General features: G+C 39.0%; 3 protein-coding genes across 3 annotated transcripts; 2 read left to right on the top strand and 1 right to left on the bottom strand.

The window, feature by feature from the left end:
- Positions 1-248: 248 nt before the first annotated feature.
- Positions 249-10560, top strand: alas2 (aminolevulinate, delta-, synthase 2). Its single transcript, XM_059503775.1, has 11 exons — positions 249-396; positions 1504-1665; positions 1851-2021; positions 2615-2692; positions 3908-4130; positions 4361-4545; positions 5003-5182; positions 5775-5939; positions 6069-6337; positions 9530-9692; positions 9918-10560. The coding sequence occupies exons 2-11, from the start codon at positions 1515-1517 to the stop codon at positions 10082-10084; spliced, it is 1752 nt and encodes a 583-aa protein (XP_059359758.1). The 5' UTR covers positions 249-396; positions 1504-1514; the 3' UTR covers positions 10085-10560.
- A 346-nt stretch (positions 10561-10906) lies between these two features.
- ela2l (elastase 2 like) lies at positions 10907-13570 on the bottom strand. The gene is made up of 8 exons (XM_059503776.1): positions 13416-13570; positions 13182-13270; positions 12477-12574; positions 12195-12317; positions 11962-12098; positions 11726-11871; positions 11083-11235; positions 10907-10986 (listed from the first exon to the last, which is right to left on the bottom strand). Exons 1-8 carry the CDS (start codon positions 13453-13455, stop codon positions 10969-10971), a joined length of 804 nt encoding a protein of 267 aa, XP_059359759.1. The 5' UTR covers positions 13456-13570; the 3' UTR covers positions 10907-10968.
- A 2982-nt stretch (positions 13571-16552) lies between these two features.
- ela2 (elastase 2) lies at positions 16553-18459 on the top strand. The gene is made up of 8 exons (XM_059502838.1): positions 16553-16620; positions 16816-16904; positions 17219-17316; positions 17416-17538; positions 17621-17757; positions 17842-17987; positions 18096-18248; positions 18354-18459. The coding sequence occupies exons 1-8, from the start codon at positions 16584-16586 to the stop codon at positions 18369-18371; spliced, it is 801 nt and encodes a 266-aa protein (XP_059358821.1). The 5' UTR covers positions 16553-16583; the 3' UTR covers positions 18372-18459.
- The last annotated feature ends 8781 nt before the right edge of the window (positions 18460-27240 follow it).

Genomic DNA, 27240 nt, shown 5'->3' with positions numbered 1-27240 from the left:
GTGTATTGACCTCAAATAATCATCAATGTATTGCTGTTATTGCTTATATGTTGATATGAAGTGCCTCACCAACTTTACCCAAAATAAAAAATAAAACATTTGGTTATTTGACGTCTTGTATCATTAAACGTTAAAAGATTAAGAGAAACGAACGAGTCACATTACTACGACATTATTACAATAATAAATTGTTACAGAAAATAAATTGAAATGTGATTAATTTGAAACAAAATAAATGCTGTCTTCCAAACGAAACAAAGTAAACAGATCACGTCCCTCAGTCACGCACGCTTCACAGTATGTGGGTGTGAGCGCGTGACTGACGGGATCAATCCTTCGCTGTTCGTTCGAGCGTCGGGTGCCTCTCAGAAGTTCGTCCTCAGTGCAGGTCAACAGGTAGGCTAATGTTTTTCAGAATATTAACTCAATATTTACATTTAAACAATGTGTATCAAATAAATGTACAACGAATATGCTGTAAACTAATACAGGTAAAATGTCACTCTGGAAATGGGAATTGCAGTTGTAAATGAGCTTTTTTATTCCAACGGCCAGATCAGTCTCAGACAAACTTCTTTTTTCTTTTTTTCTTTTTAGAAATATAGAGGTGTTTCTTTTTAATCCTTTTTTGATGCTGATAAGTGAAGTTTAATTAACCTCAAACCACTTGAATTGGAAAACCACATCTTGCTACCACAAATATTAGACCTATGAAAGACAGGCTGTATATAGGAGTTTGTGTTTATTATGTTAACTTTTCTTTTGTTTTATAGAAATATAGAACTGTTTCTTATGTTTTTTCCTTTTTTATGCTGATTAGTAAATTTTAATTAACCTCAAACCACTTGAATAGGAAAACCACATCTTGCTACCACAACTCTTAGAACTCTGAAAGATACGGAGTTTGTGCGTATGTGTTTATTATATAGCCTATTCTAATATATTATATAATTATATATGATATTGACTAATATTATTGCAATACAGGCCTATAATAGTTTGTTGTTGTTATTTTAGTTGTTATTGTATTAACAAAAATGTTATCTTTAGGCTACTGTAGACTAAGATTGGTTTACTCTTTCGAAAAATTCGCTACGCAACGTTTTTGTTGGGGATTAATAATACTTTTTACGTTTAGCCTATACGTTTTATAAGGTTGATACTTTTCGGTAGGCTACGTTTAATCCATCTTTTATCAATGTAAGTGACGTCAGTGTTTTAACTTTGAGAACGGAGTTCTGAGGAAAGCGAGTCTGTGGGTTCCAGATAAAGCGCGGTAAGCCGCACCCAGGTGCCCCGCGCCCTGAAACCCGCTGCTCAAATTTGAGATTAGGGTCACTTTAGGGGCTCTTTATTGACATTATGTAGCCTAATGAATAATTCTCTTCTCATCTTTCTCATAAATCTATGCTTGATAATGTTGTTACATTATAGAAAAGTATATTTTTCACATAGCCTGTAGCCTAATTTTTACCCTACTGACTATCTTTCCGCTGTTTACAGCTGTTAAAATCATGTCTGCTTTTCTGCATCACTGCCCCTTCTTGAAGTCCACTCCAGGCCCTTCTCTAAGGAATGTGGCAGCTTACTTTGGACTGGCTGACCGATGTCCGATCATTGTCCGCCAGATCTCTGTAAAAACCACCCAGTCCTCTGAGGAAAAAGGTAATTCTGTTATTTTTGTATTACCATAGCCCTATATTACTTTACGGTTTTCTATATCACGTAGGCTACAATATGTATACAGAAAAATTCAATATTTTTATAATTAAAATCTCACTGACACCAAATATTGTAAATCAATAGTCATTACCATTATCTTCTTATATTTATGTGCTTATTGTGTTCAGACCTCCTCCCTCATAAGGAGCTAAAGCGGCAACTGGCAACCACAGCCACTCAGGTGGCGATCTCCATGTCCCAGAGCTGTCCCTTTGTTTCCTCTAAGATTGGACTAGTTAAAGCCAGTCCACAAGTGCAGGAGGATGTCCAGCCCAATCTTGGGAATCAAGATAACTCTGGTAAAACAATCCCTCTCAGTGTGATAGATTCATGGACCGTGGATATGTTTTTATATTGCTCGAGAAGCAGATATCATCTAGCTGACTGGCTGATGTGTTACAGCAGCTGTCTCTCTCTCTCTCTTTTTTTTTTACCTCCACAGTATAATTAGTTCACTGCTGAAGAGTCTCTTTTATCTGCAGGGCTTGGATGCATTTTACATAATAACACCCAGCTTGGAGGTCATTCTCCTCTCTGCAATTTGCACCATTTAACTCAGATTTCAGAGACTCCTCAGCTGTGAATAGTAAGCAGATGATGACTCAGACTGCTGATGAAACAAAAGCCAGTCTTCAGACAATCACATTACAGATGAAACTTCAAAAAGCTGCATGTGTACTAGAAAATTACATCAAATTGGAAAATTATTGTTTTTGGGTTTCATAGCTATCATGGTTTGACAGTTAATGTGTGTAGGCTGTACTTGAAAGAAAATACGTTAAATACAAAACACTTTGATTTTCACTCTGTTTCCACACTGAAACAAAACTAAAATCCTGAAATGTGTGTTTGTTTGATGAATTTCTGACACATTGATGCCCTTTTTCTCCAGGCTTGATGAGCTCGCTGTTCAGTGGCTTGCAAAGTTATCAGTCCACTGGTCCTACACACCTTCTTGAAGACAACTTTAGTGAGTTTGACTGCATTTTTCTTAGAGGGTTAGTTCATCCAAAAATTAAACTTATGTCATTAATGACTCACCCTCATGTCGTTCCAAACCCGTAAGACCTCTGTTTATCTTCAGAACACAGTTTAAGATATTTTAGATTTAGTCCGAGAGCTCTCAGTCCCTCCATTGAAAATGTATGTAGGGTAAACTGTCCATGTCCAGAAAGGTAAGAAAAACATCATCAAAGTAGTCTATGTGACATCAGAGGTTCAGTTAGAATTTGTTGAAGCATCGAAAATACATTTTGGTCGTGAACGCACTCACAACAGACCCGGAAGAGAAGACAATGCTGAATAAAGTCGTAATTTCTGTTATTTTTGGACCAAAATGTATTTTCGATGCTTCAAAAAATTCTAACTGACCCTCTGATGTCACATGGACTACTTTGATGATGTTTTTATTACCTTTCTGGACATGGACAGTTTACCCTACATACATTTTCAATGGAGGGACTGAGAGCTCTCTGACTAAATCTAAAATATCTTAAACTGTGTTCAGAAGATGAATGGAGATCTTATGGGTTTGGAACGACATGTGGGTGAGTCAGTAATGACATAATGTTTGGGTGAACTAACGCTTTAATGATTTACAGTAGTATAAACCATACACTCTCATAAAACACCAAATAACAATTTGTCACTGGGGCAATAAATATGATATATAGACTTTAGATACTAATATGAACATTTCAAGTACTAATATGTACCTTTTAAGGTACTATCATTTACGTTATTACTATAGTACTATTTAAGGGGTAAATACGAAATAAAGACTTTTTTAAAGATTTTGTACCTTAGGATATCACCCCAGTGACATTTATACCTTTATAACTTTTTCTGAATGTGTTCTACTGTTTCTGCAGTATTAAGTACACTGTGAACAGTATGAATATTGAACATCTATTTAGTTGATGTGGTCTGCCAAAAGGTAAAAAAAAAAAAAAAAATTATTCTTTTTTGAAAATATTTGTGACCTAATGGAATAATAATATCGCATGATGTGGAATAATGGATGTTGTGTAAAAGCTAGGTTATTGTCGAATTGATCCGGGATGTTCTGTTTTGTTACTGTACACTGTATCTGCAGCACTTTCAGTAAGTAGTGCCTGTCTTCTTTTATTCCTGTCTTCCTCACTTGTTGACTGATGATTGGCCATCTGCTTTTTAAATAACTCAGCCGGACCCAGTTTCAACTACGATGACTTCTTCACTCAGAAGATTGTGGAAAAGAAGACTGACCATACTTACCGTATCTTTAAGACGGTGAACCGTTTTGCAGAGGGTTTTCCTTATGCTGAGGACTATTCCATCGCTGGACGCATGGGCTCCCAGGTGTCTGTATGGTGCAGTAATGATTACCTGGGAATGAGTCGACATCCCCGTGTTGTCAAGGCCATAGGGTCAGTACATAAAACAGACAATGAAAATAATGTTTGCCATCATATGTTATTATACACAGAGAAGAACAAATGAAGGTGCAGCAAAATACACTAACTTATAAGTCTAACTTATAACTTATAAGTTAAATACTGCATGTGATAAAACAGTATGCTTTTAAGTTTCTTATTGTTTGACTTTGGATCCACATAGCTAACTAACTGAGTAATCACAACCCATTAATAATTCTTAGAGAGGCTTTGCAGAAGCATGGTGCAGGAGCAGGTGGCACCCGAAATATCTCTGGGACGAGTAACTATCATGTGGCCCTGGAGAGCGAACTGGCCCGTCTACACCAGAAAGATGGAGCACTGGTCTTTTCTTCCTGCTTTGTAGCCAATGATTCCACTCTCTTTACGTTGGCTAAAATGCTCCCAGGTATCAATCAAAACTGCTATGTCTTGCCTGTGCTTAGTGAATGTGTGAATGAAAGAAATTATGAAATTTATGAACTATACCGCTATTAAATAAAAAACGATCTCTTTTCAATATGCAGTACTGTTCAAAAGTCTGGGGTTGGTAACAATTTTTAATGGTTTTGAAAGAATTATTTGATCCAAAATACACAAAAAATTATTTAAATAAATGTTTTCTAATTTAAGAATATTGCGGCAATATGTTTGTTGAAACTGCTTGACATTTTTTTCAAGATTCTTTCATGAATATAAAGGAAAAAAAGAGCATTTATCTGAAATGCTTTGTAACATTGTAAATGTCTTTATTGTCACTTTTGATAAATTTAATCATTGTTCAATAAATGTATTTAAAAATAATTATAATTATAATCACTGATGTATTTTCTGAAATTCCACTAAAACATCTTCTCTCTGCAAAGGCTGTGAGATCTACTCAGACATGGGTAATCATGCCTCCATGATCCAGGGCATCAGGAACAGTGGGGCCAAACGCTTCATTTTCCGACACAATGATGCCAGTCATCTGCAGGAGCTGCTCAGCCGCTCAGATCCACTCACACCCAAAATCGTGGCTTTTGAGACTGTTCATTCAATGGATGGTAAGTAGAAGGAGCTATCATACTATAGACTCAAAAGAGATTGTTTCTTAGTATTGTAAAATATGGCTTGGCACTAGCAACGCCATGGTCATGGGTTTGATTCCTAGGGAATAAAAGAACTGATATTGTGCAAATACACACATGTAAAATGAAACAACTTCCTTTATATATATATATATATATAAAGGAAGTTGTTTCATTTTACCAGTGTGTATTTGCACAATATCAGTTCTTTTATTCCCTAGGAATCAAATATAATCATATATATATATATATATATATATATATAGATAAATGGTAGGTAACTTGCAGAAATGCCAAACATTTCTGCAGTAAAAAATAGGGAAAACAACTGCGGTTACTTTCTCCTTATTAAACAATGCAAAAATGATTTTTTTTTTAATGTGGAGTGAGTCACATTATGGGTGTCCTTTTTTTTTTTGATTACACATCCAGCCAAATACTACTGGCTTTATCTTCGCAACCACCCTTTTAACAGACACTTTGGCTTGTGGAATAAATTAATTATTGTCAACTGATAATAGTGTATTTCTACACTACATCTTTAACTGAAAAATAACTTGTTTCTTAGGTGCAATTTGCCCTCTAGAAGAACTATGTGATGTAGCACATAAATATGGTGCTCTGACTTTTGTGGATGAGGTCCATGCTGTCGGACTTTATGGGGCTCACGGAGCAGGTGTAGGAGAGAGAGACAATGTCATGCACAAGATCGATATTGTCTCTGGAACTCTAGGTAAGAAAGATATAGTCAATGATTCTATCACTAAATCATTGCATGCAAGATCACAGCATGATTCTATCCTGTAATTTCACCCGTGTTCTTACCTCTCAACTTCTCTGAAATTGTTTGAAATATCTGTAGGTAAGGCATTTGGCTGTGTGGGTGGTTACATAGCCAGCACTGCTGCCCTGGTGGACACTGTGCGTTCCTACGCCGCCGGTTTCATCTTCACTACCTCCTTGCCTCCCATGGTGCTGGCAGGGGCTCTGGAATCGGTGCGTGTGCTGAAGAGCCCAGAAGGCCAAGCTTTGCGAAGAGCCCATCAGAGAAACGTCAAACACATGAGACAGCTGCTGCTGGATGCTGGACTGCCTGTGATCAACTGCCCTAGCCACATCATTCCCATTCGGGTCAGTGATTGCAAAAACCATTATGTCCTTAATGGGATAGTTCCCCCAAAAATGAAAATTCTGTCATTCAATTCAATTCAATTCAATTCAATTCAAGTTTATTTGTATAGCGCTTTTTACAATACAAATCATTACAAAGCAACTTTACAGAAAATTATGTTTCTACAATATTTAGTAGTAGCTAGTAGTTTGTGCACGTTTGACAGGATTTTAGAAAAATAAAAATAATAATAATAATACAAGACGTAGTCAGCTAGATGATGAACTATCAATATTATTAATTAATAGTAATTATAGGATGCAGTCACACATGTAGCAATAATTGTTAGTTCTGTTTGTTGATTCAAGGTTAGGATCATCTGGGGTCCTCTGAGGGTCAGCATCATCTCTTCTCAGGTGTTCTGGATCCAGACTGGAGCTTGTGTAAATCCTAGTTACCACGGGATGTAAATCCCGTGGCAAAACATAGAAACAAAATAGAGACATCATTAGCATAGCTGCTGATCCAACAAAGTAAAATTAGTTTAACCCAAGCTAAAGAATAAAAATGCAGATGCAACTACACTCACAATTTAAGAGATACATTATTCGAATGCTTGGCGAAAGAGATGCGTTTTTAATCTAGATTTAAACAGAGAGAGTGTGTCTGAACCCCGAACATTATCAGGAAGGCTATTCCAGAGTTTGGGAGCCAAATGTGAAAAAGCTCTACCTCCTTTAGTGGACTTTGCTATCCTAGGAACTACCAAAAGTCCAGCGTTTTGTGACCTTAGGGTGCGTAATGGGTTGTAGCGTGGTAGAAGGCTAGTTAGGTACGCAGGAGCTAAACCATTTAGGGCCTTATAGGTAAGTAATGATAATTTGTAACAGATACGGAACTTAATAGGTAGCCAGTGCAGAGACTGTAAAATTGGGGTAATATGATCATATTTTCTTGACCTGGTAAGGACTCTAGCTGCTGCATTTTGGACTACCTGTAGCTTGTTTATTGACGAAGCAGGACAACCACCTAGAAGTCCATTACAATAGTCCAGTCTAGAGGTCATGAAAGCATGAACTAGCTTTTCTGCATCAGAAACAGATAACATGTTTCGTAGCTTGGCAATGTTTCTAAGATGGAAGAATGCGGTTTTTGTAACATTGGAAATATGATTTTCAAAAGACAAATTGCTGTCTAATATAACACCCAGATTTCTGACTGTAGAGGAAGTAACAGTACATCCGTCTAGTTGCAGATTGTAATCTACAAGATTCTGTGTGGTGTTTTTTGGTCCAATAATTAATATCTCTGTCTTATCCGAATTTAATTGGAGAAAATTATTTGTCATCCAATCTTTTACATTTTTAACACACTCTGTTAGCTTAGATAATTGGGAAGTTTCATCTGGTCTCGTTGAAATATATAGCTGAGTATCATCAGCATAACAGTGGAAGCTAATTCCGTATTTTCTAATAATATTACCAAGGGGCAACATGTATATTGAAAATAGAAGGGGACCTAGGACGGATCCTTGTGGCACTCCATATTTTACTGATGATAAATGAGATGACACCCCATTTAAGTAAACAAAATGGTAGCGATCGGACAGGTAGGATCTAAACCATCTTAGAGCCTGCCCTTGAATACCTGTATAGTTTTGTAATCGATCTATGAGTATGTCATGATCTATGGTGTCGAACGCAGCACTAAGATCAAGTAAGACTAGAAATGAGATGCAGCCTTGATCTGACGCAAGAAGCAGGTCATTTGTAATTTTAACAAGTGCAGTTTCTGTGCTATGGTGGGGCCTAAAACCTGACTGAAATTCTTCATACAGATCATTTTTATGCAGGAAGGTGCTCAATTGAGCACACACAACTTTTTCTAAAATTTTAGACATAAATGGAAGATTTGAAATAGGCCTATAATTTGCCAGTACACTAGGATCTAGTTTTGGTTTCTTAATAAGAGGCTTGATAACCGCCAGCTTGAATGGTTTTGGGACGTGACCTAAAGATAACGACGAGTTAATGATATTGAGAAGCGGTTCTTCGGCTACAGGTAACAGCTCTTTTAGTAATTTAGTGGGTACAGGATCTAATAAACATGTTGTTGGTTTAGATACAGTGATAAGTTTATTTAGCTCTTCCTGTCCTATATTTGTAAAGCACTGCAGTTTATTTTTGGGTGCGATGGATGAAACTGAAGTGTTAGACGCTGTAGAATCTACATTCGCTATTGTATTTCTAATGTTATCTATTTTATCAGTGAAGAAATTCATAAAGTCATTACTATTTAACGTTGGTGGAATATTTGAATCAGGTGGCGTCTGGTAATTTGTTAATTTAGCCACTGTGCTAAATAAAAACCTTGGATTGTTTTGGTTATTTTCAATGAGTTTGTGGATATGCTCTGCCCTAGCAGTTTTTAGAGCCTGTCTATACCTGGACATACTGTTTTTCCATGCAATTTTAAAAACTTCCAAGTTAGTTTTTCTCCATTTGCGTTCAAGACTACGAGTTACTTTCTTGAGAGAGTGAGTATTACTGTTATACCATGGCACAGTACGTTTTTCTCTAACCTTTTTCAATTTGATGGGGGCAACAGCTTCTAATGTATTAGAGAAAATAGTGCCCATGTTGTCAGTAATTTCGTCTAATTCATGTGTATTTTTGGGTACAAATAGCAGTTGAGATAGATCAGGCAGGTTATTTGCGAATCTGTCTTTGGTGGCTGGAACAATAGTTCTGCCCAGACGGTAACGCTGAGACATATAGTTAATATCAGTTATACGCAGCATGCACGATACAAGGAAATGGTCTGTAATATCATCACATTGGGGTACAATATCTATAGCAGTAAGATCGATTCCATGCGATATAATTAGATCTAGTGTATGATTAAAACGATGAGTGTCATCATTCCAAACTGTTTTGATCCATATGTAATTGTTTTATAATGCCTTTATGAGCTTTTTGGATCTTCTAAGTTTTGGTTACCTGGACAGAAACCTCACAGTTTCATTAAAAATATCTTAATCTTTGTTTCTAAAATTAATCAAAGGTTTCTAGCGACATGGGTAAATAAATGATTTACATTTTTTGGGTGAATAGTTCGGTGGTGCGTTTCCCAAAAACATAGTTGCTATATTTTGAATGAAATCCTTTGTCTGCACAGGTATAAATAATTACATCTTAAATCTGGTATTTCAGGTTGGAAATGCAGCAAAAAACTCTCAGGTGTGTGATATTCTGTTGGAGAAACACAACATCTATGTGCAGGCCATAAATTACCCAACAGTGCCTCGTGGAGAAGAGCTGTTGCGGTTGGCTCCTTCTCCTTTCCACAATCCCATTATGATGAACTATTTTGTAGGTGAGTGTTCATGCAATTAGGTAAACTCTTATTTCTTTTTTCACTTTAAGACGAAGAGTTAAATTTCTGTACTTCAAGTGCCACTAAACAGAACAGCAGTTTCATTTTCTGCAGCACTCTGACATCTGTCATTGTCATAGGGATTTGAGAAAATGAAATTGGTTGCATTTTAAATGGTTAATGATTTGAGTCTGAATCTTTTTTATAACATTTTGTGTTGGACAGAGAAACTGTTGGAAGTCTGGCAGGAGGTTGGACTACCGCTGAATGGACCAGCTATGGCATCCTGCACCTTCTGTGATCGGCCTCTTTATTTTGACCTCATGAGCGAGTGGGAGAAGTCCTACTTTGGGAACATGGAGCCGAGATACATCACTGTGGCTGCACAGTGAACCAGTATCAGCAGACCAAGATGAAGATCTGTTTCTCAGATTAGGTTTACTCTAAATCCACTTAAATTCCAGAATATTTTATGGTAAGATAAATGTAGAGGGGGCTAAAAATGTCCTTAATTTTAAGCACTGTTTGTGGCAATTTGTGATAAAATCGTGTTTCTGCATTGTTTGCTGTGACTGTTAATCATAAAAAAATATATGTTTTCACATATTGGTATAAATGTACCTCTAAATTTAGTTATTGAGACTTTGGCTAAATTATACATTAATTGTGTGTCCCCTCTGCATGACGACAAACCTGCACATGGGCACTTTTTGGTAGTTTTCTATTATTGGTATTATTGTATGTATATGTATGCATGCAAGAGTATATTTAAAAACAGCTTACACTGAAACTATGCCACATGCCGTCTTCCTGTTTTGGACTATTCGCACTCAAATTGATGAATGTAAAACTGCAATAAATATTGTCGTCACAACAAAATGCCTCTGATAACTCATTATAACCACATGGTTACAAATACCAACAAAAGCATAGGTTATATTTGTACTCTGAATCTGATATATTTTAATGTAGGGGAAAAACTATGGTCAAATGTGTCTTTGCACATTTACATCTACCTTTCAATTACAACACCACAGTGCCACCTGCCAGATTGTAATAGAAGTGTCACTTACTGAGCTGTGAGAGATCTCATCACAACAACATATCAACTTTGTAGTAAATTTACTAAATCATATAGGTCATAAGTGCATTTAAACCAGGTGTTCATAATATACATTTATTATAGTAATGTATAGAGCAAATACATATACAACTTGCCGTTTAATATTTTTATTATTCAAGGCATTGATGATACAAAACCCATTTTCTGTTTGCTCTAGTAGCTGGCCATGTTCTGTAAGAGATGAAAGGGAAAATCAGTAGTATTGAAGAAGTCATAAAGCTTAATTCGCATGTTATTACAACATGTTTGCTAATGTAAAACACTTACCTTGCTGATCCAGTCACTGTAGGCGCTCACACGAGTAAAAACGGTGGGCTTCTTGTTATAATTGCAGCTCAGTCCTGAACCAAAGCTCACAATACCGTGGACCTCCCAAGCGCCGTCGCTACCAGCACAGTTCAGAGGGCCACCAGAGTCACCCTGTGTTGTGTGACAGGCCAGTGTTAATTGTTGTTTCATTTATAGTTTTTGAAATTTAGTAAACAATTTGTTATGTCATATTCAATTTTTTTTTAAAATGACATCTAAGTTTAGTCTACCTAAAGGCTGGAGGTTTCTCTTGGTAACCATGTACAAAGTCGGCAAGTATATGATTTCTCGAGTTTTCAAATTGTGTGTATTCCTGCTTATTTATCTGAAGTTGATCTGTGTTAAGTAGCGATGTTTACAGACTCGAGGGCCATTCACACAGACCGCAATTTTGCTTTCAAACATGCGAACTGTGGACATGGTTAAGGTCTCCCAGTAATCTTAAGGTCTCAAGACGCATTCTATTCCATAGAAAAACAATGGAAAAAGTAGAGTAGAATAATAGAAAACAATGTTCTTTGTGAATGGCCCCTTATTGCTACATTCAGAGATTTTAAATAATGACTGATGAAAAATAAATAGTTTATCAATAACTCCTTACATTACATCCAGCAACAACACCATCTCCACCAGCGCAGACCATGTTTTGTGTGACCTGAGAGCCCCACCAGTCAGACTTAGAGCAGGTGGTGTAATCCACCACAGGCAGGAGAGCCTGCTGCAGGATATCAGCAAGGGGTCCATTGGCTAGTTATTGACAGTGGAAAAAGGCAGGTGAGAAGAAAAGCCATACACAAAAGGTTTGGACCATCAACCATAACCATCAACATTACTTACTGTAGAGACGTCCCCAACCAGTGACATAGCAGGGAGCATTGTGAGGCAGAACATGCCCATCAGCAGGAAGACATGCAGGAGTGATAGTGTAACTTGGAGTGACAGCACTCTCCAGTTTGATCAGGGCGATGTCATTACTGCGGCCCAGGCACAACATGAAAATGTTATTAATTCCACAAATTATTCAAGATATGCATCTCTTTTGTTTGTGAGGAGACTTTCGGCCCCCGTACCGGATAGCGAAGGAATTCCAGCCCTCGTGGACAATGATCTTTCCAGCGGCGATTGCCACAGATCCGTTCTCCTCCTCTTTCAGGTTATGTTTTCCCAGATACACCCTGTAAGTTCTGCTACTGCTGCAGGGGCACAAGAGGAGGACAGAGCAGTTCAGAAACACTCAGAAATATTATCAACTGGTAAATACTATCATGTTACTTTGCTGGTACTGAATATGATATGCTAAAATTTTCTTTTTTATTTCTAACTAGGTCTGCGTTTAAGTTCTTCAGACTTACCTGATGCAGTGAGCAGCAGTCAGAACCCACTGATTGGAAATAAGGCTTCCACCGCAAGTGTGGTACCAGCTGCTGCCGCTTTTATACTGGAGGGAGATCTGGGAGACGAGCAGAACAGCGGTCAGATGTCTTTCTTATGTCTTTTTGTTAATAAGCCAGCAAATATGACTTTTTAAAGGCCTTTCAGTGTAATTCTGAAAATGTCCCCATTTTAAAAAGGTAACAATTTAATCTTTGCTGATTTTTGTCAAGGGAACATAAGAATAACATTTAAATTGCTAAAAATATATTTCAAGATTAACATGTACTGGACTGAAGCAACTTAGGTTTATACTTGATTATCCATACATAATGTTTTAGAAAAATTTCAATGTTTATATGTACATCTCTCAATTAAACATCACACTCTCTACATTAAACATTACGAAGCTTTGGCCGTAAAACTACGCATTTAACTTACTAAGACACAATATTTGGGAGATATATAGGCAATGTATAACTGATATTTATTTCTATTTTAATAATAATAATGTAATTATAGCAAATTATTGTAATACTGTTATTATGGTCTCCGTTATTATCGTTATATCCGTTATTTTTTATGTTCAGAACTAGCATAAAATTGGAAAATGATTTTGACCAATGGCAGAAATGAAGATTAACTGGACAGTATGTTTTAATAAAAATAATGGAATGTGCATGTACCTGCCAGGGCCAGCTGTTTGGACGGACATCCACACCCCCCACAACCCTCGATACAATAGGAGGGTAGGTGGGAAGCCCACATCCGTAGGCTAGGTGAAACATAACAGAATTAATATAACTGTTTAAAAATGCTAAAGAAGATTGATGCCACATCTCCTGCATATTATTTCCAGACTTTAAAAAAAAAAAAAAGTCAGTACTACAGTATATTATCAGTCTTTAAAGGCTTCCTACCTCCAACAAATAAAACAGCCAGGACCACAAACTTCATCATGCTTGTATCTTCAACGTTGACTCTCTCTTCTGGGGTTTATATACGATTCACTCTCAGTGTAATGTATGACCACAGTTAAGCAATCGTTTGGAACGAGTGTCCTTGACTGCTTTAGGAAAAACAAATAAAATGAGAGAACCTTGGTGGTTCTTTGGGAACACTTTGACTTTGGTAATTCAAGGCTATAATCTAATCATTTTAAAGTCATTTTTACCTGTTGAACCTTTGTTGTGTTCTCACATTTAATTTATATATAAAAAAACACACACACACAAACAGTTTCTCCATTTTATTTGCACCTAAACTTTGGATAAATGTGTTTAAATAAAAATAATAATATATATATATTTTTATAATATATATGAATATATTCATAATAGCTAATTTCCCCTCACTAAAAAAATCTAATGTAATGAAATGTATAGTTTTTTGTTGTTGTTTTAGCATGTCTTTGTGCAAGGTGTTGTTCATATCAGCATGTCATCTGTGCATTTCACAGGGTGCTTTTAACAATGCTCACTTTGGTTATTCATCTACCTATTTATTTATTTAATACATTTTCTTTTTGTATTTATTTATTTTATTTAGTATTCATTTCTTAGTATGAAGATTTAGTGACTTGTAGCTGGTTTGTAGTGCTGTCCAGGTTAGTTTTATAAATGGTAGGCCACTGAAATCATGTATCATGAAACTTTGCTTTTTGCTGTTTAGTTGACAGTTAGCAGAGATTCCTCTACATTGTTTATCAATGTCCTTAATTGCATATAGATTTGAGTATAGGCCTATGCAAAGCCTAAATGTGTGAACGTTCCTCTGTGGGTTTAATGCACAATTGTTGTTTAGGCTATATAATCTAGTCTTTGTCATTGTTCATGTTTATATTTTGATAGTTATGGTAAATTAATGTGTGCACATTTAATTTGTTTAGCAGTATTTCCAATAATAGCTATGTTTCTAAAGTCTGACTTGGCATGTGTTAAAATGTGACCCCTCACTAAATAACACCACACTGCCGCCCACTGGGCTGTAATAGAAATGTCATTGAGCTACAGTATAAGACCTCTCAGACACAACATGATCAATGCTATGAATTGGTTATGAAATACCATAAAAAAAAAACATTGTGTTCAAAGAACTAAATTACAATGGACAAACGTGCATTTGAACTGTGTATATTTTATGTTAACCTTTCTGTTGTGTTTAAAAACTGGGTACAGCTTCACTGTTTGGGGTCAAATTTACCCACATTGGGTGCACCCAAAATCAGCAATATGAAAAATACTAAAGATTCATATAAGGACATAAAAACTTTAATGTAGCTTGTCAGAGACTATAAAGTGAGATAAATATATTTTCTTCAAAATTAGTTGCATAGACACACATTTAGGTAGTGTAAAAAAATATCTGACAAGTATTTGTATTCAGTGTAACAGTCTAAGATACCAAACAAGCAAAAACAACCTTTGACAGACCATCAGAGTCAGACAGAGTCTCAACGTCAGTTTTAAAATTCTATAATATAATAAATTCTATAAATAAAAAACATAGATGTGACATAGAATTGCATTATTCATTTGTCAAAAAAGTAAAGCAATTAACCATTATGGAATAACATAACATAAATATAATTGAAACTGTAAGTGCATTGTAATCAGTGTTTAAGTATTGGACATCAACATAAGCCACTTTCATCACACCAATATCTCCTTACAGTACATGCAGCAACAACACCATCTCCATCAGCGCAGATCATTTTTTGTGTGACCTGAGAGCCCCACCAGTCAAGCCTAGATCAGGTGGTGTAATCCACCACACGCAGGACAGCCTGCTGCAGTGCACCAAATGGGACCACTGGCTTGATATTGGAAAAAAAGAGTGAGAAACATCTAAGAAGAGTTGCTCTCTAAAAAACTTTATTCATAATCATCAACAGAACATACCCTATCAGGCGGAAGACATGCAGGGCTGATAGTGTCACTTAGGGTTACAGGAGTCTGCAGTTTGATCAACATTACCCTTGGTTTAATGACTGAAGATGTACACAAAATTGTTGTACACATGGATGATAACATAATGGTTTCCAGCAATAAAAAATTTGAGAGTGGACTGTACCTACAATGTTGTGCTTTCTCAATGACACATGTACAATAAGTTATCCAGACAACAGTGACTGTTTCTTTGCTGTTCTGAGCCTATTGTTTCATTAATATTTTTTATATACGCAAATATGCTGTGACCCTGCAACCTTCTCAATTGTGTAAGGATTTCTACACCTCTGGTTAAGTTCTATTCTCTTGGTCACCATACCGGATAGCGATCTTGCTAATGTAGATGATAATAGATCCACTCTCTTCCTCGTACATGTTATATTTTCCCAAAGGCATTCTGTTATTTAGGGAATTACTGCAGGAAAGACAAACCAGTTCAAAAAACAAGTGCCAACAAGTCATTGAAAATACTGCGCTGGACCCAATGTTTGGAAATCTTATAAACTCATAACACCATGGTACTTTGGTATATATCATACTGTACATATTTACTTCATCATGTTTATATACAGTACAAGCCAATTCACTCTCACTTCACCTTTAGGAACGAATGATTGCTTTAGAGAAAAACTAGTCAGAAAAAGTAGCTCTCTGGTGCGCCTTGACCTTAATATTTCACATGGAAGAGTCTAATCAAAATAATTTTGCTGTTGATTAACAGGTTGAAGGTTTGTTTTCTCATATCATGTTTTCTCATTCTCGTAAATATCTTCAATCCAACCCAAAATACATGGCACTCTATATTTTTAGCCCCCCCCCCCCCCCCCCAAATTTATTTGAATCCTGAAACTTCACAACACTAACAAAATATCAACATCAAATATGCAGAAGCACAAAAAGCCATCTGGCTTTGGCAAGAGATTACTCTGATCAGCATGTCACCTGTGCATTTCACAGGCTGGATATATGAAACCTGTAAGATAACTGATATTTTGGGATGTTTATCTACAAGGTTAAATGATACTGGGAATGCTATCGGTGCTTTGCTACAGGAAATGTAACTGTTCTGTGCTGCTCTTCAGGTCCAGGTTAGTTATATAAATGATGGGTGTTTGCCTGTAACCACTGCAATCAGGCATCATGAAATTTCTGATCTTGGCTCTGTTCTTTGCTGGCGGTAAGATGATCATTTGTCTCCTTCAAACTCTAAAAAAAAGTTCAACAATCCTCTTATACTTTGGTTCCTAAGCTGTGGAAGTTGAATGAGCAGGAATATCTTCCTCATTTCTCACATATATATGCATTGCAGCTAATGAACCCGAGTAGACGTATAATTTATCATTGTGTGTGCATGTGTGTTTTCTTGAAACAGCCTACGGTTGTGGGCAGCCCACCTATAAACCACTCGCCTCAAGGGTGGTGGGTGGAACTGATGTTAAACCAAACAGCTGGCCATGGCAGGTATTGTGAATATTGCACTGGAAAAAATAATAACAATTATTATTATAATTTTTTTGATAAGTTTGTAGTATATATTGCACAAGAAAATGACTTAGGTCATTCTACTTACAAACTGTTTAATTTAATGTGTTAACTGCTCTTTTTCATAACTAATTGTGAAAATTACTAGCAATTTCGGTGTGAAAACTTTCTACACCATTTTTTTTCTTGCAAACACAGAAGTATGTAATGATAATTATGAAATCATTTAGACTGTATTACTAAATGCACTAAAAGAAGTTTCACTTCAACACTCTCTACCTTCTCAATTTCAGGTGTCTCTCCAGTACCAGAGTGGCTCCAGCTTTTACCACACTTGTGGTGGCACCCTGATCGATAAGCAGTGGGTTTTGACTGCCGCTCACTGCATTGGGTAAGGTCAGAATAATCAAAAGAATGCAATGAACATTTCCATGAGATGATCTACATTATGAGGTGGACTCAAACTATATCTTAAACTTCTGTCAAGCAGCAGCCGCACTTATAGAGTCTACCTGGGCAAACACAATCTGCCACTCAGCAGCGAGTCCGGTTCTCTCGCCATCTCTCCTTCCAGGATTATAGTGCATGAGAACTGGGATTCCTACAATATCCGGTTGGTCCTTATCTAATTTTAATGTAGGGGACAAAAAGATTAATCTGAGAGTGTGTTATTGATATATTTGTGTGTTTTCCAGCAATGACATTGCGCTGATCAAGTTGTCAAGTCCAGTGACTTTCACTGACAAGATTTCACCTGCTTGCCTGCCTAATTCCGGCAGCATGCTGCCTCACAACTTCTCTTGTTACGTCACTGGCTGGGGACGCCTCTGGAGTAGGTGCCTTTCCATGTCTGTTTACTTTTTTTAAGTAACAAATGTTTTTTCTTAAAGTGGTCCCTTTTGTCTTTTTCTCTCAGCCAACGGCCCCATTGCTGATATCCTGCAGCAGGCTATGCTCCCTGTTGTGGACTACAATACCTGCACTAAGTCAGACTGGTGGGGCAACCTTGTAACCAACCTCATGGTGTGCGCTGGTGGAGACGGAGTGGTGTCCAGCTGCAATGTGGGTTTGATGCAAACTTTTTATTTATGTGCTTGTATTTTGATATTCCATTATTAATAACCAGTGTAAGTGAAAATGTACACTAATGATGTTACCTCACTTGTACAGGGTGATTCTGGTGGCCCTCTGAACTGCCAGAGAAGTGATGGCACCTGGGATGTTCACGGTATTGTGAGTTTTGGCTCCAGCTTGGGCTGCAACTACCCCAGGAAGCCCTCCGTCTTCACCCGTGTCTCTGGCTACATTTCCTGGATCAACAATGTGAGTATACTTTATAAATCTGTTGGTATTTTTCTGAACACATAGGCTACCATCTTTTCACATATCCTGTTTCAGATATATTTAAACAAACCTCTTCTTTTTCAGGTGATGACCTCTTATTAAAGTGTGAGAGTTGTGGTTACCCTCAAAATCATCATCAACAACAACAACAAAATAAATGTCGAATCAATAAACAAATTTATTCAACTACTATTGTCTGCTCTTGGCCTAAAATTATTATTTTTCCACTTTTTGTCGCTGTGTTTGTATTACCATTTGCATGATTACTCCCAATTATATTTATTTTAGATAGGCCTAGTTATTTTATGCTAGGAGCTAAATGTGCTAGAGTTGTAGCTTATTGTAGTCCAGATAGTAAAGTTTGAAGACAAACTTCAATGTTGGCTTGGGATAGCCTAGTCTGAACGTTAAAAACAGTTTTATTAAATGTGAGTTTGAAGAAGCCTATTTACACTTTAAATATATTGTGTTTAAAACTGCCCTTAAAAAAATTCTTGTTAAACAACGTCTCAGGTTACGAATGTAACTATGGTTCCCTGAGAGGGAACGAGACACTTGTCGTGACCCATGTCTGAAGCATACTTTGAAAAACGCCAACGTGTTGGCCGGCAACAGGGGCTACCGCTAGCTTTCGCAAAAACTTGCCGAAAGAGCTGTTCTCAACAGTTATCTAGTAGCAACGCCCTGTTCTAGATAGGTATCAGAGGATACCTGGGAGGAGTGGTGCCCAAGATGAACGGGGCTTTATCCGACTAAAGAAAGGGCACGAAGCAGCCGCGCGAAGCCCTCACCATATAGGATTTTAGAAAGAACGCAGAGTACTAACGTGCGAACTTACCACAGTGTGGATTTCAGAAAGTGTGCAAAGACTTCACGTGCACACTTACCATCATCATCATCAATCGGCTGCGAACAAGGTAGGTTGACAGTCGGTCACTAATTTTGTCCATTCTTTGCGATTGCTGGCAGCTTCTCGTAGTTCGCTCACTGTTGCTGGTACGTCCTTATTGATGAGTTCGCCAATATATATGTGGTATAGCTTTCGCGCTCTGCCTCGACTTCTTTTGCTATGCCGCTGTTGTGGCGCATTCAAGACATACTTGTTGATCAAGTCGCTCTCATGTCTTCTTATGCAGTGTCCTACAAATCTTAGCTGCCTCTGTTGTACTTGAAGAACGAGTTGGTTGCGGCCGACTATTTCATAAATCTCTTTATTGCTCTTCTTGTCCAGACGCTTTATGCCAAGCATGATTCTGTAGCAGTTGGTGGCAAAACTGTTGAGTTGGTCTCTGAGTTTGCTGCTAAGGATCCAGCTCTCGCAACCATAGAGCAGGATTGAGACACATGCAGATTCTAATATGTTGATCTTGAGTGTAATTGGAAGACCTCTTGACTGAAACATGTTCTTCATCTTCCAGAAGGCCCCCCATGCTTGGCCTTTTCGTATTTTGACGTCGGATTGGCTAGAAGCGATGAGGGAACCAAGATATTTGAAGTTCTTGGTCCATTCGATGGTCTGTCCATCTAGCTCTATGTGCTGATGATTGTGTATTGCCATGTCCAGACCGGCATAATCTTGGTTACTCAGTGCTTCTGTTTTACCTATATTGACTTGAAGGCCTACTCTCCTGGCCCACTTTGCTGTTGTTGTGAGTTGTTCCTGTGCTCTGTCCAGGGTGTTTTCAAATAGGGCGATGTCATCAGCGAAATCCAGGTCAAATAGTGATACTTCTGGATTTCTGCTGGATTCTTTTAAGTGTGTTACGATTCCACGCGATAATGTGTTCTTTGCATGCTCTTCTTCGGCTCGAGTTAATACATAGTCTATGACGATTATGAATAGGAAGGGAGCTAGGGTATCGCCTTGTAGGACGCCTGTTGTAATGTAGAAGTGGACTGATAGCTTCCCTTCAACTAGTATGTGACTCTTTGACTTGTTGTAGATTGTGCGGATCACTCTTACTGTTTTGTCTGGGATTCCATAACGTCTTAGTATGTAGAACATGGTTGATCTCTTGATGGAATCGAATGCCTTCTTGAAATCCACAAAGGTGATATAATAATCGAGTTTCTTGTCATGGAAGCCTTCGATTATTCTACGCAGGATGTGGACTTGTTCTGTACATCCTCTCCCTCTTCTAAAGCCAGCTTGATTGGCGCATAGAATCTTGTCGATCGGGTCTCTTATTCGGTAAAGAAGGACCTTGTTGTATACTTTGGCGACGACCGACATCAAGCTGATCCCTCTGTAGTTGTTCATTAGGGTGAGGTCTCCTCTCTTTGGCAGTGGTACTATCAGATTCGTGGTGAACTGTTCTGGTGCTTTTTCTTGACAGTAAACATCGTTGCAGATGTTGCAGATAAGATCGGCACCATAGTCTCCTCCGTATTTCAGTGCCTCTGGTGTGATTGCATTATCGTAGCCAGGTGATTTGCCATTCTTTAGTTCTTCAATTGCGCACTTTATCTCTATGATAGTGAATGGACTTGTGTTGATGTTAAGATCCTGGGCAGCTGGTTCGATTGGCAAATCATCAGTGATTATGTTGTTGTTTAACAACGTTTTAAAGTATTGTTGCCACTCCTTTAGCAGTTCTTGTTATGATTTGATGTCTCTTCCGTCTGCTCTTTTCATCTTGTGTTTATTTGTTGACTTAGTCTTGCCGATGATCTCTTTGACTATCTCCCAAGTTGTTCTTAGTTTATTTGCTTTTGCTGCTTCTTTAAGTCGCTGTAGTTTTTCCTCCAAGTAGTTGATCCTGTCCTGCTCATATGAATCAAGCAGATCTTGACTGAGTTGTTTCATGTTCGCACACTTGTTTCTCTTAGATTTATTCCGTGCTTTGAGAAGTTTGATCGTTTCCCTCGAAAACCAGTTCTTTGGTGCTTTTTTCCTGACTAGGCCGACCGTGCTTTTTGGAGCTTCTTCGATGGCTGTTACGAGTCTATCATATTTTGGCTGCATATCATCGTGGTCGTCTTCTCTCCTAAGTGCGTTGTAACGATTTTGGATAGTGACGGTATATTGTTCTTGTAGCTCTTCGTTGTCTTTGAGCTTTCTCCAGTCGAACTTGAGGCGCTTGTTCTTGGTTTCTCTTGGCGCTCTCAGGCTGATCTTGATCTCTGTAAGCGCAGTTACCATAGCATGGATTTACAAATACTGTTCTAAGGAGGGGCTCTCGTGGCACTCTGATAGAGCAGCTCGTAGATGGAATGGCCCGGGAGCAGAGCAATTGGAGGAAGAAATGTACAGATGAAGCCTCGGCCACGCCTGTACCATGGCGTCCAGCCCCAGTGGAGCTGGATGAGTCAGAGGAAGCCAGAGGGGATAGTGCGATGCTCTCTCGAGTCGCAAACCGATCCACCCATGTCTGGCCAACCTCATCACCTTGGTGCGAAGGCGCCATTCCCCGAGCCTTAGCCCCTGCCTCAACAGGATGTCTGCTCTCACAGTGCATCTCAAAAACAGTATGTAGTACTGGAGCGCTCTGGTGAAAAAACCGAGAATTCAGTCCCATATGAGAGGAGGACTCTGAGCTCAGAGTAGCACACTCATAGGCGGCCCTTTTTCTTTTGGAAAAGGGGGGCGCTGCTAAACTACCACAAGAATGGCCCAAACAGCCCCTCATGTTGAGGGAAGCGATGCTTGAGGTGTATAACAAATACACACTGGCTGAATGAAGCCCAAGGAACCCAGGGCTAATCATCTTAAGAAAGGGAACGAAGCGGAGCGTGTAACCACTACCGTACAGGATTTCAGAAAGTGCACAGAGTCTTGCATGCACACTTACCACTTACGTGGATTTCAGAAAGTGCGCAGAGTCTTGCGTGCACACTTACCACTTATGTGGATTTCAGACAGTGCGCAAAGTGTTCACGTGCACACTGACCACCATGTGGTCTTGAGAAACTACACAGGCTTAGCGTGTGTACTGAAAGGTTCCTAAGCATTGCAGAGAAAGATTCCGTAACTACCACCTTCCCATTGGACGTCGCTAAGCGGCCAGGAGGCCCCTCAGGGTGACCTGGCAGGACATCCTGCCGGATGCGCCAAGCAGCCAGACGGCCTCTCAGGGTGACCTGGCCGGACATCCATGAAATTCCCTGCAGTGCTGTGCCAGTTCTGATGATCAGCCAGGCTCCTGCCGAAAGCCTGTGATCTTGGCCACCTAATACCAGAGCACGAGGCCGGAACTGAGCACTGTAAAGGAAACTCACAGAGTTTGTTAGTAGACATATAACCACCAGCAATATAACACCCATAAGCACATAAAGAAAGGGTTACATACTCACCCACCCTCCTGTACTGGTGTCCCGCTTACTGGGCGCCCCCTTTTGGTCCGGACTATCAGTAAGGTGGATACTATGAATATAGGACCAACCAAAAACATCATAGGTCCAGCATAGGAGACTGTTATGTGAGAAATTTTCCACCTAACCTCGATCAGGTGGAGAGCTGATGGTTACAGGGGAATTAGGCAGGGGAGGATAAAAGCAGAAGTTAAAAACATCCAAAGGAAGTGAGTAACTACTAGGTATCACTCCGATCCGGATGAGAACGCTGCCTTGTCTGAATCACATCCCTCAGAGCCTGCTTACCTCTTCGTGAACCGCGATTCCTCTTGCCCCTGCCCTTAGGCGGGGGAGGAGCGCAAGCCGCGACACTATCCTTCTGTGCCCGTCTTCGATCCTCAGATCGAGATGGGCCAGGTCCCCTTTGTTGTTCGGGCTCGGACCTGGACCTTCATGGAATGAAGGATTTAAAGGCAGCTGAGCGCGCCCTTGCCTCCCTGAACTTTTCGACCACCATCTCGATGGAGGTACCGAAAAGCTCAGAAGGCGAGACCGGAGCATCGAGAAGAAACCCCCTTTCCTTCCTCCCGATGTCTGCCAGGTTCACCCACAGATGTCTCTCCGTTACCACCATGGCCACCATAGACCTACCCATGGCGGAGGTGGCCTGCTTGTTAGCACGGAGAGAGAGGTCCGTGGTGCGGCGCAGCTCGGCTACCTGGTCAGCTGAAAGGCCCTCGCCTGTATCCAGGTCCTTCAGCAGGTCAGCCTGGTAAGCCTGAAGCACTGCCATCGTGTGCAATGAAGCCACAGCCTGACCTGCTGCTGCGTATGATTTACCATTTAAGCGGGATGTATCCTGGAGGGGCTTAGATGGCAAAGAGGAAAAAAAAAATTTCCCCCACAGAGAGGTCTCTTCTACAGGGGGCATCCTCTCATAGCCGTTTTCGTGCATGCCCTCGATATTAGCATTACTCGTATGCTGAAACCGATGGATGTGAGAGAAAAACGGCCTCTTCCATTCCTTTTCGACTTCTGCATGTAAGTCAGGCAGAATGGAAGGCTCACCTGGGCTGGAGGGCTATGGTCAGACAAATAACGCGACCTCGCGACGTCACTTTTCTGGCACACTTCCATGGCAAGTCTAATTTTGCCATGGCGCGATCCATAACCTCTAACAGCTCCCCATACGCAGGGCAGGAGGATAGAGAAGGCTCAGCCTCAGCTTCTTTGCCACTCTCAGACATCTCCTGCTCTTTCTGGGTAGAACCCTGCAGAGCACTAACTTAAGTATCAGAACGGGTTAATGACAACGCATCTTCCTCCTGAAGTTCACTCTCGTTTGCCGCCGAAGAGTGTGAAAGGAAAAGTCCCTCTCTACACTCCTCAGCGAGATCCACCTGTGATCCCCACGAGCTCATTCTCCTCCGTTCCTCGGCAACGGCGGGTCCTGAGCCGCGGGAACCAGATGGCTGTCCCTCTTTCCTCGAAAAGAGAGACAAACAAGAGCGGAGCTTTTTCACATAAAAACGCTCGCAGTGCACGCAGATTGCCCCCTCAAGGACATCGCGCGTGTGCTCTTCGCCCAAACAAGAGACGCAAAGACTGTGTGTGTCATCAGGTGTCAAATAACGCTGACATGGATGCACACACTGTTTAAACGCCTTGCTAGTGGATGCCATGATAACAATGATAGATCGCTCTTACCGTTTTGGTCGTTTATTTATAGTCACGCCGGTAGTGACGTCACAGGCTGTCACCGGCCAACACGTTGGCGTTTTTCAAAGTATGCTTCAGACACGGGTCACGACGAGGTGTTCCCCAAACGACCCCTAGAGGATGCAGTTCGAAGTTCCCTTGACAGGGAACTATGGTTAGTGTAGCAAAACCATTATTTGTGGTTACCACAGTTTAAGCATGTTTTTTAGTTTTATTCGTGGTAAAAGCACAATTTAAGTTTGTTACTTCGCACCACCAAAATACTGACTTTCATATGGAAGCGTATGGGTAGCATTATTCAATTTGGAATGTAATATGCAAAATGACAATGCAATATGTAAAATGACAATGCATTTCTGTATTAACATTTACATTTTCCAATACATTTGTGCAACGTTTGGTGCAAAATGAAAATTAAATTACATAATTTTCATTTGCCATTTCATACACCAGTTTTAATATGTAAAATGAATACTAATTTTAACGCTTTATAAGTTGCAAAATGAAAATGAAAATGTATTACAGAAATTATTAGATATGTCTAACATGTTCAAGCAAAAACTGTGGCAAAATGATCATTTAAATGCTATTTTTCTTAAATGCATTAACACTCACAGTCAAGACACTTACGATTGCATTTTCATTCAGTGTCCCGCAATGAATGTAGCAAAATTCAATGCGCACATTGAAAATGCATTCCGAGCCGATCACGTCTCCGCCCCCTCCCGCCATGTCAATCACTGCGTGAACAAGGCGGGGCTTGCAGAAGGTCAAGAGACTCAAATCTCAAGAAGAGGATTCAAGTGAGAGAACATGGACAAGACAGTTGGCCCGTGTACGTTTTGATCATTACGGTTTATGACTTCAATATTTCATTCGCACTTGTGGACGGAGCTGAAACGCTGCTTTCATCTGATTGGTCGAATCGCTCCAGCTTCAGCTCGGTCGTTTCATTCTTTCAGGCAGAATAAGAGTCAGTGCGAGTGAAGCACTGTAATGTCTGAAACTACACTCACTGTTAATTAGCATAATATTTGAATCAGATGTAGCTGGGCACATAATTCGTGCTGCTGCGACCTGCAAATTATTTCTAGGTTGTAGTATTGTATGAATATTGTCCCACTGATAAAAACAGTGCAAATAGTTCTGTCTCCTTGGATAACAATGAAGTGGAAATAAATATAGTTAAATTTATGAAATAAAATAAAATATGATTTCTTGGGAAGGTAAGTCTGGCCAGTTAAATTAAATTATTTCTAGGTTAAAGTATTGTATTAATATTGTCCCACATAAAAACAGTGCAAATAGTTCTGTCTCCTTGGATAACAGTGAAGTGTAAATAAATATAGTTAAATTTATGAAATAAAATAAAATAGGATTTCTTGGGAAGGTAAGTTTGGCCAGTTATACAGCAACACGAGTCAGACGAGTCTGAAGATCTGAGCTGAATTTGGTGAAACATTAAAGTTCTAGTCTATGTCAATTACTCTCATAATAAATAATAATAATAATGTTACCTGTATTTTTCGGTATAAGTTGCATCAGTCCAAAAATACGTCATGATGACGAGGAAAAAAACATATATGAGTCGCATTGGACTATTAAGTCGCATTTATTCAGAACCAAGAAAAAACATTACCGTCTACAGCCGCGAGAGGGCGCTCTGGGGTAGGCTACAGGAGCACTGAGCAGCATAGAGCTGATTTTACTATTTTTATTTAGAAATGTAACTATATTAATTTTTACAATTATTTATTAATGTCACACACACATACCTAGTGCCTTATGACTTAAAATATGAGAGTGGTAAATGTTACAGACATGGAACTGTTCAGTCTATTATTGATTTTTATTTCCACTTCACTTTTATCCAAAGAGAGAGAACTATTTGCACTGTATTTATCAGTGGGACAATATTCATACAATACTACAACCTAGAAATAATTTGCAGGTCGCAGCAGCACGAATTATGTGCCCAGCTACATCTGATTCAAATATTATGCTAATTAACAGTGAGTGTAGTTTCAGACATTACAGTGCTTCACTCGCACTGACTCTTATTCTGCCTGAAAGAATGAAAAGACCGAGCTGAAGCTGGAGCGATTCGACCAATCAGATGAAAGCAGCGTTTCAGCTCCGCCCACAAGTGCGAATGAAATATTGAAGTCATAAACCGAAATGATCAAAACGTACACGGGCCAACTGTCTTGTCCATGTTCTCTCACTTGAATCCTCTTCTTGAGATTTGAGTCTCTTGACCTTCTGCAAGCCCCGCCTTGTTCACGCAGTGATTGACATGGCGGGAGGGGGCGGAGACGTGAATGCATTTTCAATGTGCGCATTGAATTTTGCTACATTCATTGCGGGACACTGAATGAAAATGCAATCGTAAGTGTCTTGACTGTGAGTGTTAATGCATTTAAGAAAAATAGCATTTAAATGATCATTTTGCCACAGTTTTTGCTTGAACATGTTATACATATCTTATCATTTCTGTAATACATTTTCATTTTAATTTTGCAACTTATAAAGCGTTACAGTTAGTACTCATTTTACATATTAAAACTGGTGTATGAAATGACAAATGAAAATTATGTAATTTAATTTTCATTTTGCACCAAACGTTGCACAAATGTATTGGAAAATGTAAATGTAAATACAGAAATGCATTGTCATTTTACATATTGCATTGTCATTTTGAATATTACATTCCAAATTGAATAATGCTACCCATATCCTTCCATACTTTCAGACGACAAGAAATATACTGAACGACATTCCTCTCGAAAAAAGTATATTCAAATATTTTTAATAGAACGAGATCAAATAATAAGTGCCGAAACTTCCTATTTAAAATTTAGAACTTGAATTCTTTCATTTATTTTGACAACGCGCCGCGAGCACAGGTTTCCAAGGGTGAAGATTGACATCTATTCACCCAGACAGAACGGACTGCACG

This window comes from Carassius carassius, chromosome 21, assembly GCF_963082965.1.
Source record: "Carassius carassius chromosome 21, fCarCar2.1, whole genome shotgun sequence".
Lineage (NCBI taxonomy): Eukaryota > Metazoa > Chordata > Actinopteri > Cypriniformes > Cyprinidae > Carassius > Carassius carassius.
This window is presented reverse-complemented; position numbering and strand designations above follow the sequence as displayed.

Coding starts and splice junctions, on each gene's coding strand:
- alas2 (XM_059503775.1), top strand. CDS start 1,515: ATGTCTGCTTTTCTGCATCACTGCCCCTTCTTGAAGTCCACTCCAGGC. Junction 1,666..1,850: donor CCAGTCCTCTGAGGAAAAAG/GTAATTCTGTTA, acceptor TATTGTGTTCAG/ACCTCCTCCCTCATAAGGAG. Junction 5,183..5,774: donor GACTGTTCATTCAATGGATG/GTAAGTAGAAGG, acceptor CTTGTTTCTTAG/GTGCAATTTGCCCTCTAGAA.
- ela2 (XM_059502838.1), top strand. CDS start 16,584: ATGAAATTTCTGATCTTGGCTCTGTTCTTTGCTGGCG. Junction 16,905..17,218: donor CAAACAGCTGGCCATGGCAG/GTATTGTGAATA, acceptor TCTCAATTTCAG/GTGTCTCTCCAGTACCAGAG. Junction 17,539..17,620: donor TGGGATTCCTACAATATCCG/GTTGGTCCTTAT, acceptor TGTGTTTTCCAG/CAATGACATTGCGCTGATCA.
- ela2l (XM_059503776.1), bottom strand. CDS start 13,455: ATGATGAAGTTTGTGGTCCTGGCTGTTTTATTTGTTGGAG. Junction 11,872..11,961: donor TGGTTGGGGACGTCTCTACA/GTAAGTAATGTT, acceptor GTCAATAACTAG/CCAATGGACCCCTTGCTGAT. Junction 11,236..11,725: donor GTGTTGTTGCTGGATGTAAT/GTAAGGAGTTAT, acceptor CACACAACACAG/GGTGACTCTGGTGGCCCTCT.